Source organism: Macaca nemestrina, chromosome 4, assembly GCF_043159975.1.
Source record: "Macaca nemestrina isolate mMacNem1 chromosome 4, mMacNem.hap1, whole genome shotgun sequence".
Classification (NCBI taxonomy): domain Eukaryota; kingdom Metazoa; phylum Chordata; class Mammalia; order Primates; family Cercopithecidae; genus Macaca; species Macaca nemestrina.
This window is the reverse complement of record NC_092128.1, coordinates 184,857,299-184,876,228: the sequence shown is the minus strand read 5'-3', so window position 1 is coordinate 184,876,228 and position 18,930 is coordinate 184,857,299. Positions and strand designations below refer to the sequence as shown.

The 18,930-nt window shown below is 48.0% G+C and overlaps 1 protein-coding gene across 4 annotated transcripts in view; it reads left to right on the top strand.

The window, feature by feature from the left end:
- LOC105472595 (C2 calcium dependent domain containing 2) overlaps window positions 1–18,930 on the top strand; it is a 70,649-nt gene that overhangs the window by 19,926 nt on the left and 31,793 nt on the right. For all 4 annotated transcript variants that reach the window (XM_011725979.3, XM_071095749.1, XM_011725978.2 and 1 more), the window contains 3 exons: window positions 12,127–12,240; window positions 16,504–16,608; window positions 17,224–17,346. In XM_011725979.3, the coding sequence (XP_011724281.2) occupies window positions 12,127–12,240; window positions 16,504–16,608; window positions 17,224–17,346 (342 nt within the window). The remainder of the gene's footprint in view (window positions 1–12,126; window positions 12,241–16,503; window positions 16,609–17,223; window positions 17,347–18,930) is intronic.

The window sequence follows — 18,930 nt, the reverse complement described above, 5'->3', positions numbered from 1 at the left end:
AAAAAGTTAAAAATAAAAATGTCCCAACTTTGATTATTATTATTTTTTAACTATTGACCTCCTGCTGCCGCCTGCTGGGATGGGGCTGCTGTTAACCTTGTTCTTGGAAGTTTTTCCTGCCAGAGAAAAAGCACACAGCGGACTCTTGTTTTCTTTTGCAACAATGTTCCGCATAGCTCTTGACTTTTATGTTTTTGTGGCCAAATGAGGAAAGGAGCCCTTGCCACTGCCTTGTCCTGGCTGTGGCTCTCACTGTCCTTTGAGGTGGAGTGAGCCCACCGGTTGGGTAGACGGGTCCCCTCCCCTCCCCTCCCCTTTTACAGGGCTGTGAGTGTGGGAGGAGGAGCCCGGTCGCTCTTGCCAGCCTGGATCCTGTGCACACCACAAGGAGGAAGTCCTGTTGGGATCTGCCTGGGCTCCTGGGAAGGGTCAATCAGGAGTAGAACACCCTCGGGTGCTTGGATTCTGTACATGGCCTTTTCCATTCTTGGACGAGCATCTTGGCCAAACATGACACATTTTTAGGGCACTGTTTTTGCAAAGGCATCCAGCCAGCTTAATCTCTTATAAAATGTCCAGGGTGAGACACTGCTTAGTTCATGCGTTAAATGAAAATGATAAGACAGCAAGGCCTCTTTTTGTTAATACTGTTCTGTGAGTTCAGCTCTAGAACTGCCGTGTAGGGCACCGGGTTCACAATGGTGTTCTTCTTCTCTGGTATCTAAGCCACACACCCCCGTGGTCTCCAAATTTGCACTGAATTCCGTGTCAGCACCGCCTCGTGTTCCCTCAGCTGGGCATAATTCTTGAGAAGGAAAAAAAACTGTAACAGAACTTGAGGACCTGTGACAAATAAGAGATAGAAAAGAAATAGGAAGTTTTCATTCCAGGGCATTGCCCCTCCCTTTCAAAGCTCACGCCGTGGTGTCAGGTTGCATCTTCCTCATCTTTTTACTCAGCCTTGACAAGGGACATGTGGTTGGCATTTGAGCCAAGACAGGGACAAGGCCGCCGGAACCCAGCCTGTTATATAATGCCATCTCTGATCAGTGGGATAAGGCTGAGGACTGGCTGGCCTGAACTCCCCACCTCCTCTCCCTTGACAGACACCTGACTGGTGTTCCATCTGGAGTCTCCCTGTGGGTCGCTCTCCCAGTGGAACTGGCTGCCCTGGCTACTGGATGCCCTTTTCTTGGACTTCCTCTTGCCACCCCTGAAGGCCTCTGTGTGTCCAAGTCATCACCTTTGCAAATATCTGGTTCATCTGCTAAACCCTCTCTGCATAGTCTACACAGAGTGAGGTCTTCCAGAGCTTGAAGCAACTTGAGTCATCCCGCAGGACCAATGATGGAGAAGCGCGGAGTCTACACCCGGCCCAGCCACGGCTGCGGCGAGGAGCGGTCTCAACTATGTTTACTCACAACACTTTCGACACCAAATGTGTGTGGGTTTTTCTCACACCAACTATTAGTTCTTCAACTCTGGTGCCAACTGGGTGTCCTACACTTCAGCTCCATTCTGACATTACTGAGACTTAACACAGATCCCACAGGCTCAGGGCCGGGTCCCACAGGACTGCTCCCACTTCAGACACCAGGCATAAGCTCTAGGTGCCCCCGTTCTTCTGACTGTCTGTAGATCGGAGATTTCCCCAAACCACCCCCTGAGGTTCACATATTTTACTGGAGCGGCTCACAGCACGTAACTCAGGAAAACAGTTTTCTTACTATTACTAGTTTATTAGGAAGGATATGACTCAGGATTGGCCATGTCGAAGGGATGCTTAGGTGGGTGGAGAGGGAGGGCAGGGACTCCAGCAGCTTCATGCCCTGCCTGGGCGAACCACCCGTCCGGCACCTTGATGTGTTCACCACCTTGGAAGCTCCCCGAACCTGTCCTTTCAGGGTTTTTATGGAGGCTTCATTCCCTAGGCGTGATTGATTACATCATCGGCCATAGGTGATTGAACGCAGCCTCTGGCCCCTCTGCCCTCCCTGGAGGTGGGGTGGTGGGGTGCTGGAGGTGGGGTGGTGGGGTGCTGGAGGTGGGGTGGTGGGGTGCTAGAGGTGCGGTGGTGGGGTGCTGGAGATGGGGTGGTAGGGTGCTGGAGATGGGGTGGTGGGGTGCTGGAGGTGGGGTGCTGGGATGCTGGAGATGAGGTGGTGGGATGCTGGAGGTGGGGCTCAAAGTTTCTCAAGTGACCAGCCCCCATCCTGATGCTATCTGGGGTCCCCCCAACAGCCCTCTTGTTAGCATATAAAAGACACTTGGCCAGGCGTGGTGGCTCACATCTGTAATCCCAGCACTTTGGGAGACTGAGGCAGGTGGATCACGAGGTCAGGTGATCAAGACCATCCTGGCCAACATGGTGAAACCCCGTCTCTACTAAAATACAAAAAATTAGCTGGGAGTGGTGACACGCGCCTGCTGTAGTCCCAGCTACTTGGGAGGCTGAGGCAGGGGAATTGCTTGAATCTGGGAAGCAGACGTTGCAGTGAGCTGAGATTGCGCCACTGCACTCCAGCCTGGTGAGCGAGCAAGCAAGACTCCATCTCAAAAAAAAAAAGGCACTTTTCTCAAAAGACTCTCTCATCTCTTGGGAGATTCCAAGGGTTTTAAGAGCTTTGTGCCAGGCATCAGGAACAAAGACCAAACACATATTTATCACAGGCGGCAAGCCCTGCAGGGCTGTGGCATTTTCCTGAGGGAATTCTGCTGGGTGCCTGCCTTGCAGGGTATCTGCTCAGACCAGGTGTGGAAGCACGTTCCTGCCCGCAGCCCCTGTGAGCAGGCTCCAGCGAGGGCTGGCTTGGAGGCAGCAAAGCATGGCCTTCAGACTTTTCTCTGGGGGCTCTCTCCGCATTCTCTTCTAGTCCCAACATGTACCGAGCGCATTTATTTCTCCTAGACTTTAATTACATTCTTACACAAGAGCAGCAAGTTTCTACCTATGTTGTCTTTCCTCATGTCATGGGAGAGATTTGCTCTAGAATGTGTGACCTAGAAGAAGGAAATTCTTATTTCCATATCTCAAGCCACCTGAGAGCCAGCCCTTCCCCCGCAGGGGCAGCCACAGCCCTTCCCTGGCACGTGAGGGTTCAGAAGCTTTTCTTTTTTCTTTTTTTTTTTTTTGAGATGGAGTCTCGCTCCGTCTCCCAGGCTGGAGTGCAGTAGCGTGATCTCGGCTCACTGCAAGCTCCGCCTCCCGGGTTCATGCCATTCTCCTGCCTCAGCCTCCCGAGTAGCTGGGGCTACAGGCGCCCGCCACCTCGCCTGGCTAGTTTTTTTCGTATTTTTTAGTAGAGACGGGGTTTCACCATGTTAGCCAGGATGGTCTCGATCTCCTGACCTCGTGATCCACCCGTCTCGGCCTCCCAAAGTGCTAGGATTACAGGCTTGAGCCACCGTGCCCGGCCAGAAGCTTTTCATGCTCCCTTCCCTGGGGGTCTGAGGTCCACACATCGGTAAAAAGATGAATGTGAGTCAGCGCTTAGGAATTGTGCTGTGACAGGTTGCTCACTGAAAAAGAGTTGCATTTCTTTTAGGAAGTGTTGTAACTGAATACCCCCATTTTGTTTTTTTTGACAGAGTCTTGCTCTGTTGCCCATGCTGGAGTGCAATGGCGCATTCTTGGCTCACTGCAACCTCCGCCTCCCGGGTTCAAGTGATTCTCCTGCCTCAGCCTCCTGAGTAGCTGGGACTATAGGCCCGCCACCACGCCCAGCTAATTTTTTGTATTTTTAGTAGAGATGGAGTTTCACCGTGTTAGCCAGGATGGTCTCGATCTCCTGACCTCATGATCTGCCCACCTCGGCCTCCCAAAGTGCTAGGATTACAGGTGTGAGCCACTGTGCCCAGCCCTGAATACCCCCATTTTCTAAGAAAAAGAGAATGAGTTATTGTTGTTTATTATTATTTTTTCTCTTTTCTTTTCTCCACTTCCCCCTGCTCCCCACTTTTTACTTAGCCCTTTAGAAATGCAATTATAGCTTCTTACCTCCCTTTCACCAGACAGTGCCTACTGGGAAAGCTCGTCTAACCATGTGCTCTGGAGGTCCGAATGAAACCCTCACCCACCGGGAGGTTTCCTGGAGAGATAACAGTCGATTTACAACCCAAAGTGTGCCCATGACGAAATTCTCTCCCACCGGAAGACTTTCGGCTGTTACAACCTAGTCCTGCCCACTAAGGCACCCGTGGTCACCAGCTTGGACACTCAGTAGATAAGGTGCCAAAGCAAGTTATGTGAACCCTCACCTGCTCGCTTCTTCCCTTTCATGACATTCATGCCAAGCCCCTTTTTGAAAGTGCCTGCTTTCTGCCCCAAAATATGAGTGGTATCCTTAAGGCAAAAGCCTGTTCTTCCGCTAAGCTAAGCTTTGGAATGCAGAGTCACTGTCTTTATACCAGACCTGCTCTTGTTCATCGTACTCTGCTAGCAGCCACTGCCTGCATTTTGGTTACAGTATGGTGAGTGTAGCTTTCAACTTAACATTCATTTGGAAAACTTGCTGATGAAGGCAAGAGCTGATCACTTTGTGATCTTTGGAGACTTGAGTGATGTCGCCTGGCACGGTGTGGAGCCAGGAGTCCTGGACATGCTTTAGTTGTGTGTTTTCAGTTTCATTTCTAAATAAATGGAGGCTCCCAATGGTATAACGATCAGCTGGAATTGAAAGTTTTAAATAAAAGTTATAACCCACCTAGCCTGGGGAGAGGCCCATCTCAGAAGCCAGGGAGACCCTGATTGGATCTGGGCTTGTTTGGGGCACTTCCTTCTCTCTCTGAGCCACAGGTTCTGTGTCCGTGCTGTAGAAGCCCCTCCCTAGCAGGGCTGTAGGAAGCAGGGCAGGCCTGTGCCCGTGCAGCACCCTGCCTGGCACCTGCCATGTTGTGGCATGTGATGGTATCAGGTGTGACCAGGCCCTGGGTATAGAGCTTGTATCCATTCTCATGAGAGCTCACAATGAGCCTGTGTCAGAAGCATCATCCCACTGTACAGAAGGAGAAACTGAGGCAGAGAGGTGCAGTCACTTGGCCAAGGTATGGAGCTATGATGAAGCAGAGGCTGGAGTGAACCTCATTTGACCTCCAGAATCTGGCTCCAGCCACTGCACAAAATAAACCATGCTGCTAGTATGATTTTTTTTTTTTTTTGCATTTTTATTACTTTTTTACTTTTTAAATTTTTTGTAGAGGTGGGATCTCACTAGATTGCCCGGTCTCGTTTTGCACTCATGGACTCAAGTGATCCTCTCGCCTTGGCCTCCCAAAGTGCTGGGATTACAGGTGTGATATTATCACTTTTATTATTTCACTTAAGCTCCTGCCTCCACCACATCCTCACCATAAAAAAGACAACGAAGATAGGGAAAGGAGAACTGGTCAGCATTATCACCCTTTTCATCTGTAAAACCACAGCTACAGACGGAACTGGGCGATCGTGTGGAATTTCCCCCAGAACCTTATTCCATATCCTTTCTAGGGGAAACCCATAGCTCGCCCTGGGTGTGTGTGGTGTGTTGTGTGCACGTGTGTTCTACCTGATGCTGAAATATGCCTTGAGAGCTGTGGGGTTGGGGGGTGGGGGGCGGTCCCCTGCCCTGTCCATAACTCAAAGGGCTGCTTGTTTGGTGTGGGCACCATGATTTAAAATTGTCCACATTTGTCACTCCAGCTAGCTGTAAACAGGAAGCTCAGCTCAGTTGTCTTTTTTTTTTTTTTTGCTTTGCTTTGTATGATTTGAAATTCCGGGTATTCCATGAACCTGGAATTTATGCTAAAATGCTAACAGGTTGTGAAATTGTTTTGAATGAGGGTCTTTTCTAGGGCGGGTGGTGGAGGTTCCTTGTTGGAGACCCCGTCCTCTGAGATCCAGGGCAGATGCCGCCCATAAATGGGACTCCCACAAGGCCACCTGTTCGTCTGGATGATGGTGTGTGGAATTCTGGGCCGAGCCAGCCTGCAGGTGCAGCCTGACTGTGGCCTGGAGGATACAGAGTGAAAGACCTGTGGTGGCCCCAAGGTTTCGTCGGTTGGTGGGAATACAGAGCATGGGGCATAGGAGGTTGGTGTGGTCGAGCGGCCTGGCCCTGTCAGGAAGCACTAGCTGCCAGCCTGGAGAAGACCCACTTCCCTTCTGCCCTTCATGTTAAAGGAACTGTCTTGTTTATGTCTTTTAGTGTACACTTGATGAAAGAGAACACATTCACAAACAGATCTTTCTACTGTAGAATGCCCACATTAAACCGTGTGGTGCATTAACAACACTTCCTTGTAGTGCCGTATTACTGAAAGGCTTCCTTGTTTAAAGTATCTAACAAGAAAAGGGAGGGAGAGTGTTGCTGGGGGTGGGGTTGGAGTCAGGTTGGAGCAGGAGCCCCATGTGGTCGAGGCTCCCCCAGAAGAGGATAAACAGCAGCTCTTGGGGTTGGCCGCCATCTTGTTTCCAACCCTTTTCATCTCAGTTCCCTGCGAGAATTTCTTATAAAAATACATCTTGGGCCGGGCACGGTGGCTTACACCTGCAATCCCAGCAAATTGGGAGGCCAAGATGGGTGGATCATGAGGTCTGGAGTTCGAGATCAGCCTGGCCAACATAGTGAAACTCAGTCACTACTAAAAATACAAAAATTAGCCGGGTGTGGTGGTGCGCACCTGTAGTCCCAGCTGCTCGGGAGGCTGAGGCAGGAGAATCGCTTGAACCCAGGAGACAGAGGTTGTGGTGAAATGAGATCCCGCCAGCACACTCCAGCCTGGGCAACAGAGTGAGATTCTGTCTCAAACTACATACATACATATATACATACATACATACATACATACATACATATATACATACATTTTTAAGCCGGGTGCGGTGGTTCACACCTGTAATCCCAGCACTTTGGAAGCCTGAGGCAGGCTGAGGTCAGGAGTTTGAGACCAGCCTGGCCAACATGGTGAAACCCTGTCTCTACTAAAAATACAAAAATTTGCTGGGTGTGGTGCGGCACACTCGTATTCCCAGCTACTTGGGAGGCTGAGGCAGGAGAATCGCTTGAACCCGTGAGGCTGAGGTTGTGGTGAGCCGAGATTGCGCCACTGCACTGCAGCTTAGGGGACAGAGTGAGACTCCATCTCAAAAATAAATAAATAAAAATACATGTTTAGCCGTTTATTTTGAATTAGTGGGCAAACAGGATTAAATGTTGTAGATATTGGGATAATCTTTAGCTCTAATGGAGTTTACTTTTTAAATTGAGTCCCAGTTCCAGAGTAGAAATAGTGTTTTATATCCAGTTCATCCTGTCTTAAAGAATATTTACAGAGACGAGACTCGCTAGTGGTCTCACCTTGATTAGTGAAGGGTCTTTGCCTTCATTTTACTTGGGAGTTCTTTCCTTGGGTGTCACAGAGTGTGATGACAGTGAAAAATATTCAAGTATATAAACCTTCTGGATACATGTTCTCAGCTGCATTGCTAGTTTCTTTGGAGACAAAAGTAATTACCTGATTTCCAGTTCTCTAGAGTGTTCTAAGAGAAGGAGCGGAGGAAGCTGTACAAGAAGCTTAATTGAAAAGGAAAGTGAAAGAGCACAGTGAGATCTGAAGACTCAGGGGCTCTCTTGTTGGTGAACAGTTGCAAAATTTGGAGTAACTGTGCCTGGAATGTTTTGGCCCCAAGTCTAAACAAAGGAGTAGTTTCCAGATAAGCGCTATTTGCATAGGTATGTAACTACCTGAGGTCAAGGTGTTGAGGCTGGAGAGAGCAGAGAAGGTGAGTGAAGGCCTCCTCGCTCAGCCTGCTCTTCAGCCTTCAGTCTTACTTTCTCCTCCCCGTGGCACTTCCAGCTGCTGCCCAGGGCTCCCCCACCCAAACCCTCACCTGCCAACCATGAGGCCCCTCTCGGGCTTTCCACGTGGAGACCCTGACTTACCGCCAATAGCCCCCCCTCTGAAAAACACTGTCACTTATGCAGAGAGGAAGTTGTTTATTTGGAAAACAAAGTTCACCCTTCTGTTGCTTGATTTTGAAATGCTTTATGTAAATAATCTTTGCTTGTTTGGGGGAAAAAAAATTCTCAAAAAAAGGCAGGTTGGGGGATGGTTGGTTGTTGTCAAGGGAGCTCCCTCCTGCGGATGCAGACCTGGGCTCTGTGGAGTTCTGCCCTGGGGCTGGGGGCTCACTCCTGTCCTCAGAGGAGTTCACTGTCACTGCCGCCCATGCTAGATAATTGTTCTATTTAACTTTTTAAAATCCTGTACTAATAGCAGACTGTTTCAGAGGGAAACACTTAGGGCCCAGTCTGTCAGTTCCATAGAACTGGGATTCCCCGCACAGCTCACTTGGAAAGTTAAGAAGAGGCTCTCATGACCATGGCTGATTTGGGGAGGGAGACGCTAGGGTCAAGATCAGGGTCTCTACCCACTCGTGGGTATTTAGGTAGATGTTAACCCTTGACATCTGGCCACTTAGGAAGGCTAACTAGTGAGGAGGAGCTGCTTACCTGTGTCAGGTGATCCTGCCTTCTGCTGTGATGCGAGGAACGCCTCTCAGCCCGTGGGGGCCTTGCCACTGTTGGCATGGGTTGGGAGAATTTAATCCCCATTGTGGATAACACCTTAATACGCTAAAAGAAGATTACTTGTTTTTAAAATCTCCTCTCCATTTTGTCCCTGTCCATTTGGCAAATGGGGCATTATTTGTTAGGGTGACAGAGGCAGGGGCTGGCCCTGGAAGAGGATTTGGTCCTAATGGTTGTCCCTCCAAGTGCAGCAGGAGCAGTATTTTGTTTGGTGTAAAAATTTGAGGCAGGTTCAGAATGTTTCTTTTTGCTGGAATGCAATGGCACAATCACGGCTCACTGCAGCCTCAAACCCTTGGGCTCAAGTGATCCTCTCACTTTACCCTTCTGAGTAGCTGGGACTACGTGTGCACACCACCATGCTTGGCTGATTTTTTTTAAGAGATGGGGTCTTGCTATGTTGCCCAGGCTAGTCTTGAACTCCTGGAGTCAAGCAGTCCTCCTGCCTTAGCCTCCCAAAGCACTGAGATTACAGGCGTGAGCCACCACACTCAGCTCAGATTGTTTCTTTAATGAACTTTCCTAGCCGAACTCTGAGGGGAGGCCAAGAAAGGCTTGGTCTACACTCCAGGTTTTATTGAGAGGGTAGGGAAGCCCTACGGCTGGGGAAGACATGCCAGGGTGTCACTATGAAAAGATGTCACACATTCTGTCCTAGAGTAGAATGTAGAGATTATACTACTTTAGTGATGGGGCTTGAGTGATTACTTATGAGCTTTGGAGTCCTGCATTCTAGAAGTTTTAAAGTTCTTTTATCTATTTACTTATTTATTTGCTTGCTTTTAATCAAGTGCTTGGTTCTCTATGTATCAGGGAATGGGTGGTGGGAAGCTTTCTGCAGAACTGGATACCAAGGGAAATGAAATTCATTCTTGCTTGGGTTGAGGCGCTAAGTCTGTTTTCTTGGTACAAAGTTGATTAGCTTAGTAGAGAAGGCTCCAAAGGAATCATGCAGTGCTCAGAGTCAGTGTCGGGTTTTAAAATTTATTTTTATTTTTTATTTTTTACTTTAAGCAGTAAAAGGCGTGGGCTGTTGAGACCAAGGACAGGGAATTTTCTCAGTGTCGTGCCATTGGTGCGTGTAACTCATCTGGCCACAAAGCATGTTCCTCCAAAAAGGACTGTTTATAGATCATTTATTTTTAACATGAAGAGACGACATTTCTTATACAAACATTTTTTTGTTCTGGCCCTTTGTGAACTCTGGAGATGATGGAAATATGTAATTAACTCATGTGAATCAGTCTTCTGAACATGGCGTTATAAGAACCGGTAGAAAGAATCGTGTGACTTTCTGCCAATGTTGAGAGAAGGCGGGATTTTCTTTTTCTAGCTCTGTGGCATTGAGGTATTTGGTTGTGGACACTGGATGTTGACCCCTGCCAGGCCTCAATGCTCAGGTTCCGTTTTTGTTCCAGAGTGGAGTGGGCCAGTGGTGGGAAGAGCTGGATCCAGGACTTTGCTGCGGCCAGGAGCCAGTAGATGAGAAAGTATGTCCTAGCCCTGAACTTGGGGGAATAGCAGGCCCCGACCGAGTAATTATTTTGATAATCTTTCCATTTGGTATTTTAGATTCTGATAAATCCACCAGAGAATTAAAGAATTTTCTCTTCCTGTCCAGTGACTCCCTGCAGTGGAGTCAGTGGTTCTTTTGGGAATGAGGGGGTCAGTCTGACTTACCCTTAGCTCCTGATAGCTTTGCTTTTTGGCCAAACACTGGCCACCTACGGAACCCCCTTGTGCGTGCCCTATGGTCCAGCCCAGTGTGCCCCAGCCTCCCCTGCCCTCCCGGCCAGTGCACACCTGGCACCTGGCCTGGTAATTATCCCACACGTGTCTGTTTGGCCCTCTGCCCCCGGGAGGGGAGCGGGGAGGGGTCTGACCCTCATTCTAGATCAGCTTCTGTAGAGGAATCTGTGGCAGAAACTGAATCTCCCTTTGTGCCATGGTAGCTGCGAAAATCACGCCTCTTAATACTGTATGATTTATGATTTATGTCAGGAAGCCACAGTTTGGTTTATTCCTGATGTTATTATATTTCTCTGACAGGTTCTTGAATGAGCTCATTTTATAATTCTAGTTTTGGTATGACTGCATAATTTTATCATTGTTTGATACTTTGTATGTTTTTCCAATGACTCCCACCTTTTTGAAAACCATGATAGTGTTGAAATTATTTAGGTGAAAGCAACCCGTTGTGTTCTGGGTAATGTAAGAAAACTTTTTTTACTTTTAACATCTATAACTTGCTTTCTTTTTAAGACTCATTTTTAGCCAAAAAAGATGGCTAATGGCTTTGACTGTGTATGAATGTGGAAACATTTGGGGAATTAAAAATCAACTTTTGTGGAGAAACAGAACAAGATGATATTTAAAGAAAAAGACTTTGTTGGCCAGGCATGGTGGCTCATGCCTGTAATCCCAGCACTTTGGAAGGCTGAGGCGGGTGGATCACGAGGTCAGGAGATCAAGACCATCCTGGCTAACATGGTGAAACCCCGTCTCTACTAAAAATACAAAAAATTAGCCAGGAGTGGTGGCACGCGCCTGTAATCCCAGTTAATCGGGAGGCTGAGGCAGGAGAATCGCTTGAACCTGGGAGGTTGCAGTGAGCTGAGATTGCGCCACTGCATTCCAGCCTGGGTGACAGAGTCAAACTCCGTCTCCAAAAAAAAAAGGAAAAAAACTGCATTATATGTGAAAAGCACATGATAACTAGATTTGGTCAAGACTTTAGATCCTAAGAAAGTCATCAGGAAGCAAATATTTGAAATATTGTTCTAGTTTGCAAACTACTACATTATAGAAAAGATGTTAATCTGAATATTTATCCAACTTTGAAACTCTAAATTTGTATCCTTGCTAATGTATAAAGTCCAGATTATTTTGATGTAAAGATGCCTAGGCTGGGCGTGGTGGCTCACACCAATAATCCCAGCACTTTGGGAGGCTGAAGTGGGTAGGCTGGGGTCAGGAGTTCGAGAACGACCTAGTCAACATGGTGAAACTTTGTCTCTACTAAAAATACAAAAATTAGCCGACCATGGTGGTGCGCACCTGTAATCCCAGCTACCTGGGAGGCTGAGGTGGAAGAATCGCTTGAACCAGGGAGGCGGAGGTTGCAGTGAGCCGAGATTGCTCTACTGCACTTCAGCCTGGGTGACAGAGTAAGACTCTGTCTCAAAACAAAAAAGAAAAAGATGCCTGTGGCATCTGAGAACAGTGGCTCATACCTGTAATCCCAGCACTTTGGGAGGTCAAGGTGGGAAGATTGCTTGAGCCCAGGAGTTCGAAACCAGCCTAGGTAGACCCCATCTTTACAAAAAAAAAAAATACAAAAATTAGGTGGGTGTGGGGGCACACCCCTGTAGTTCCATGTACTCAGGAGGCTGAGGTGGGAAGATCGCCTGAGCTGGGGAGGTATGAGCCGAGATCGCACCACTGCACTCCAGCCTGGGTGACACAGCAAGACCTTGTCAAAAAAAAAAAAAAAGATGCCTATGTATGCTCTGTCCTTTGTTTTAGACACAGTTTTCTCCCTTACCTGTGCCGCCTCCAGGTGGTGCTCTGTCAGGTGGTGGGCCAGGCTCTTCAGTTCTTGGTCAGCGAGAAGCCTGCCTCAGGTGCTGGATGCCGGCTGTACAACGTGCGGCTCTCCCCGTTCCATTTACAGGTAAAGATGTGTAGATTTTGCGAGTTGTGAGACCTGTCACAGTTCTCAGACATGTGAAGAGTGAGCATGGTGTGAGTCATGGGGCTGTAACATTCATGTTTTTATTATTTATCATTCATGTCATAATTTTCAAACTGTAAGCTTCCATATAGGATTTTATGTGTAGGAAATGGTCATACACACACACTACACATTACACACACACACTACACACGCACACATACATTTATAATAAACTCAGGGGTTGACTCTTTCGGGCATTTGAACAAGGCGGGGTGTTGTTGACGGATATGATAAGGCAGGTGGCATCTGAGATGAGAAAAGTGATTCTGGTTCCGAATCTGGTACTGGTTGCAGCTTGGGAACACAGCTGAGCGGTGGCTGTGGGGCATTCCTCTTTTCAGTTTCTGACAAGGTCGATTTAAAAAGAACCCCCCCCCCTTATTATCATTATTATTATTTTTAGAAATCTGGTCTACCATATTCACCTCTGTATCCTTAGCTCTTGGTACACTATAAATACTTAACATGTTTATCAATTGAATAAGTGAACAAAACTAGATATAAATGACTCAGATAACTGTATACTATTCATTATTAGGTATTATTTTGGGCATTATGATGGACATAAGAAAAAAATGCTCAAATGTGTATTCTCACTGGAAAAATAAAATCAATAAACATGAAACAATTAGGAAATAAGACATTATTCTACAGTGATAAGTTGTGAGAAATAGATAATATATAGAGAGATGCAAAAAAAATAGTTCATTTGAAAATATGTACTTGAGCTTGAATTGTTTTGGTGATGAGTTCCTAGGAAGTAATTTCATAATGAAAAGAGGCACTTTGTAGCATCCATCACCATTCAAAGAATTCCCAGAGTCAGTTTTGTCAATATCCTGGATGCTTTTATTTCTTTTCTCTTCCTTTGCCTTCCTTGCATTTCTGCCATTCCTTTCTCTACTTTTCTCATTCTTCCATCCCACCTTTCCCTCCCTGGGTTCTCATTCCTCTTCTCTGGTTTATGATCAAGCCTGAAAATGGTATCTTATAAAGCTGGCAGGTTTGACTTGGAATCTGGGAAAGTATTTTTTTTTATTTTTATTTATTTATTTATTTATTATTTATTTTTTTTTGAGACGGAGTCTCACGCTGTTGCCCAGGCTGGAGTGCAGTGGCGCGATCTCGGCTCACTGCAAGCTCCGCCTCCTGGGTTCACGCCATTCTCCTGCCTCAGCCTCCTGAGTAGCTAGGACTACAGGTGCCCGCCACCGCGCCCGGCTAATTTTTTGTATTTTTAGTAGAGACGGGGTTTCACTGTGGTCTCGATCTCCTGACCTTGTGATCCGCCCGCCTCGGCCTCCCAAAGTGCTGGGATTACAGGCTTGAGCCACCGCGCCCGGCCTATTTTTATTTTTTATTTAAGTTCTAGGGTACATTAGTATTACCACCATTCCATGTTTTAATAATAGGCTTATAATAATAAAGACATACATATAATTATGCATATCTCTATAATTTTATATAGAGAGACTTACAGATCTCTAGTAATTACAGTAAGCCCAGTGACACTTTGGATGCCCAAATCATCAGAGAGTTTGTGCGTCTCTCACATCCGGCCAGATAGTCACCAGAGTTCCTATTTAGCTGGTATTTAAAAATTGCAGTTGTCTGGGCTTGTTTCAAGGGTCACTGCCAGTTCAATGCCCTGTTTCATCTCCCGTGTCCTTGGACTTAGCACCGAATTTGGGGGATGAGCTCAAGTCATGCAGAATTCCCAGTCGCAAGGGAAGATGACATCTCGTATGCTTTTCCTACAAAGGCATAGTTTTAAATAGCCAGCACTCACAAGATTTCCTGGTTACCTACGTGGCTTTTTTCTGAAATCCACCCTCCCAGTTCCTCAGCCCCGCCCCAGCAGCACCCCCTTTGAGAGAACTGCAGAGGTGAAAGGTTGGCACCATGGATTCATGAGGTGTTCATGCTCTCCTGCATCCCCCAGATGATTTGGACAATGTGATTAGAAAATAACCTTCAACGTCTGGGTCATATTTACCCAACATATGATGCATGTTTTGGAACTGACTGAGTCCAGAGAGGATCACAAACACAAATGAAGAAATGTCATTTCTGACATTGTGTTTATTATATCAAAGCATTCATGCCATTTTAAGCAGCTCACACAGAAAGAACACAGTTGTATCTTTGATCTGTTAACACAGTTAGAAACCGGTATGTGGATTACCTCTCAGCGCAGAGGCAGCTGCTAGAGATTGGTAAGTAATTGATGCTGGTGGCAGGAGGCATTCCCGCTTCTCTGATGTTCCTCTGACCAGAGATGCAAGAGTGGTCTCCCTCGACTCAGCTGTCTGTGTCAAAACAATTAAAGTGCACTTTTCCCCTAGAATTACCTAATTTTTTCCAGAGTTACCAGACAAGGAAGGCAGGTTGGAGACGGTTATGCAGTAAAAGTCATCTTTTTTCTCTTACCCTGCTTCTAGCCGAGGTGAGAGTCCACGTACTCAGATAGTCTAAAGTCGTTCTTCCCTTTTGTTTAGGAGCGGGGAAGGGATGGGGATGTGCAAAGTTGAGACTTTTGCTTTGGATGGAACATCTAGCTGAAGAATAAAGGATACAATAGTAGCTTTCTGTGGCTGTGGAAACAAATGACCGTGAACAGTTTAAAACAGCACAGACTGGTGATGCCATCATAAAAGGAGGCCAGGTGTCCGGCCAGGTGCAAATCCAGAAGCTGTCAGGGCTGCCTGCCTTAGTGGCGGTCACAGGGGAGTCTGTTCATTGCTTTTGGGGTTTTTGGTAGAATTTCATCCCAGGGGATTACAGGACTGAGTTCCATTTTCTTGTTGGCTGTCAGTGGAGGGCCATTTCTGGCTCCTTGAGGCACCCCATTTTTCAGCTCAGGGTGCCTTCTTCCACTTCCACACCAGCAGGGATGCCTGCAGTCCTCACTTCATATGCCCTGGCCCCTCTTCTCCCATGCCCCCCCACTCTTCAGGACTCACGTGTTTCCACTGGGCTCTTTGGAAGGACCCAGGGTCATCTCCCCATCTTGAGGTCCTTCTCCTATTGCACCTGCCAAGTCTCCTGTGCCCTGTAGGGTCCCACAGTCACAAGTTCCAGGGATTAGGGTGTGGACATCTTTGGGGGCCACTGTTCTGTCTCCCAAATGGACAGGATGGGATGAGGCATCCTTAGAGATTGGAGTCCAGTTAGAGGCTGCCGTGGCGGCCCCGGCAAGAGACAGTAAAGAGGCCTTTGTGTGACACACAATCTTCAGGACTGTGTGAGTGTGGGGCAGGGGAGCCCGCGCCCAGGATTAGAATGAGGTGCCCTGGGCCCTTCTCTCACTCCTGTCTCCTTTATGCCTTGGGGACACTCCCAGAAGAAGAAATGCAAGGCACAGCAAACTATGTTAAATAGACTGCAGGGCTTTGATGACATCTAGTTGTTGGCAACCAATACTGAGGTTCCTCTTTGAGGGGTAGGTTGAGGCCAGTGAAGGGGCAGGAAGGGAAGGGGGTAAAGGGAGTTTGGGGTCCTGCTGTCCATTTTGAAAGCACATAGTATGCCAAATGGAAAGCTAAGCAGTTTTCTATGAAAATACATGAATAAATGAGCAGGTACGCATATACATACACACACACGCACACTCACGCACACATGCACACACACGCACACACAGGCATACATGCTTACACGCACAGTTCCACACACACTCAAATACGCACACACACGCACATTCATACACTCATACATGCACACACACCCATACACGCACACACGCACATGCACACACACACGCACTCACACATGCACACTCACACTGACATGCACACACATGCTCACACATGTGCATATATGCACTCACGCACACACAAACATGCACTCACACATGCACATACACCCATACATGCACACACGCACATCCACACACACGCCCACTCATGCACACTCACATGCACACACGCTCACACATGCACACTCACACATGCACACACATGCACACTCACACGCACGCACACACTCGCATGCTTACATGGAAACATGTTCACATATGTGCGCACACATGCTCATACACGCACACATGCACACATGCTCACATGCACATGCACATGCTCACATACACACATGCACACGTGTTCACATACACAGTCACATGCACACACACACATGCACACGCACATGCACATTAAGGCTTTGGTGGAAAGAGTAGCCCTCTAATAACTTGTTTTTTAATAGCTGGAGTTCCACATGAAAGAGAAGAGAGAGGACCTCCAGATTAGCTGGTCCTTCATCAGTGTGCCGGAAATGGCTGTTAATATCCAGCCCAAAGCACTGGGGGAGGTCAGTCCGTAAGTTTTTGTGATTCTTCCGTTGGCGTGAGAACACACGTGTGTTAGGACAGCCTGTGGTGGGGAACTGAGTGCATGGCTGGTGTTGGTGGCCTCCTTCCCTATCCCCAGCCACCCCTTCTGGGGCTGGCTTGGGCCTGTCTGGATGTGGATGGTCCCTTTGGCTTGGCAGGGCCTGCGGGGGATGGCTTTGATGGGATTGAATGCAGGGCTCCCACCTGAGCTGCACCTGGAGTCACCTGGCCCCTTCAGGGTTAAAAAAACCCTGAAGCCTTCCCCAGATGCGGGTTTGCTTGGCTGGATGATTTTAGCATATGCAGCCAAGGATAATGACAGTGTAGGTACGCGCTCCATGCTCTGCCGTATCTGGTGATCAGGCGCTCTTTCCCGTGGTGAGGGCGCTGCGCTCGTAACTTGAGCTGAGTCCGAAGGCTGCTTCCAAGGGCAGGGCCTTTTCTTTCCACAGTTTTTGCAAGGACAAAGCTAAAATCTGAAGGTAATTTCCTTCCTTCCTGCTTTGCATGGTTTTAGTCACCCGAAGACATGAGGTTGGGAGCAGGGAATGGGCTTGCAAAGTCTATTTGTCAACTTTCTCCTCTTTCACCAGGACCCGGTGGCTGAGACAAGTGTGATGTCTGACACTCTCAAGGACATCTTGAAGCATTTGGTTGGTTCTGCCTCTCCATCAGTGGTTCTGATCATCAGGCCCACGAATGTAAAGGAAGCTCAGGTAAACCCATCTGGGTGCTGTGGCTGCATCTGAACCGTCAGGCACCATGGCCCGCCTCTCTTGGAGAATCTGTGTGCATTTCCAGCATTCCTCCACCTCCCATGGTAGAGCCAAGATGGCTCAGGTGCTTGCTGGAGATAATGATGGTGGGTGTGGGATAAAGCCTCGGGTTCGGAGCAGGGGGCTGCAAAGCTTCATGAAGTGGAAGGAGAATCGCTTGCACCCAGGAGACGGAGGTTGCAGTGAGCTGAGATCGCACCACTGCACTCCAGCCTGGACAACGGAGCAAGACTTCACCTCAAAAAAAAAAAAAAACAAAACCAAAAAAAACCCTGACATTTCCCTGTCCATTCAGAGCCCTAGACCTCATCCTTCCAGGACCAAGGTACCTGGGAAAGCAGCCAGCGTTGAGAACATTGCCCCAGAAGCAAGCAGAGCCAGGTGGGTAGGATAGACAGAGATAGTTTAGCCTGAGCCGGCCTGCTGCCCTGGTCTTGCCTGCAACAGCTCCTGCCTCTTGGAGGTCTGTGTCCTTTGGGGGTGCACGATAAAGGAGGCTAGTCTCATCTGTGTGACCCCCTTTTCCGTATCACCTGCCTCCCCCCTCATGCTGGAGCCTCCCTGTACCATCTGATTAGGGTGCTACTCACTTTTCTGGTTAAATTCTTATCCAGAGCATTTGCCCTGGTCAACTTCGTGGGCCTAAATAACACATCAATAATCCTTTGTTTAAGGTGTGTTCTCTTGGTCATATGCTGATCTTTTTATCATGACTATGTGAAACAGGCACTTATAGTCCCTGAAGTTTAAAAAATATATTTTTTGGCAGTGGTTTTATATAGCATGATAAAATATGTCTTTATTATAATGTCCATCTTTATTATCTAGCTCTTGGTGAAGTCAGTTTGAAAATATAAATTCTTATATGATGTCGGTCCTTGGTCTGCAGACATCACCAGCTGTCAGTAGAGTCTGAAGACTTTGTTTCACTGAACAGATATCAGTTGATGGCAGTGTTTGGTGCTAAGCCCTGGCTGTGGGGGTCACAAGAGTATAAGGAAGCACCATCACCCTCCCAAAGCCTGCAATATGCAGAAGGGGCACCGGGCCAGCAGGGCAGAACAGGAGGGGTGCGGATGTCTGAGGGGTTTCCCAGGGGCCTGAGGCCTGGGGGCACTCAGCCTCTCCAAATGGAGGGGACCAGCCCGTGCTTCTTGGGAGGTGAGAGGAGAGTCCCAGTGCTGTCCCTTTCAGTAATTCTGTCACAGTAGCTTATTTCACATCAGAGGTGACTGTGCTGAATATGACAATCAACTTTTTTTTTTTTTTTTTTTGAGACGAAGTCTCGCTCTGTCGCCCAGGCTGGAGTGCAGTGGCCGGATCTCAGCTCACTGCAAGCTCCGCCTCCCGGGTTCACGCCATTCTCCTGCCTCAGCCTCCCGAGTAGCTGGGACTACAGGCGCCCACAACCGCGCCCGGCTAATTTTTTGTATTTTTAGTAGAGACGGGGTTTCACCGTGGTCTCGATCTCCTGACCTTGTGATCCGCCCGCCTCGGCCTCCCAAAGTTCTGGGATTACAGGCG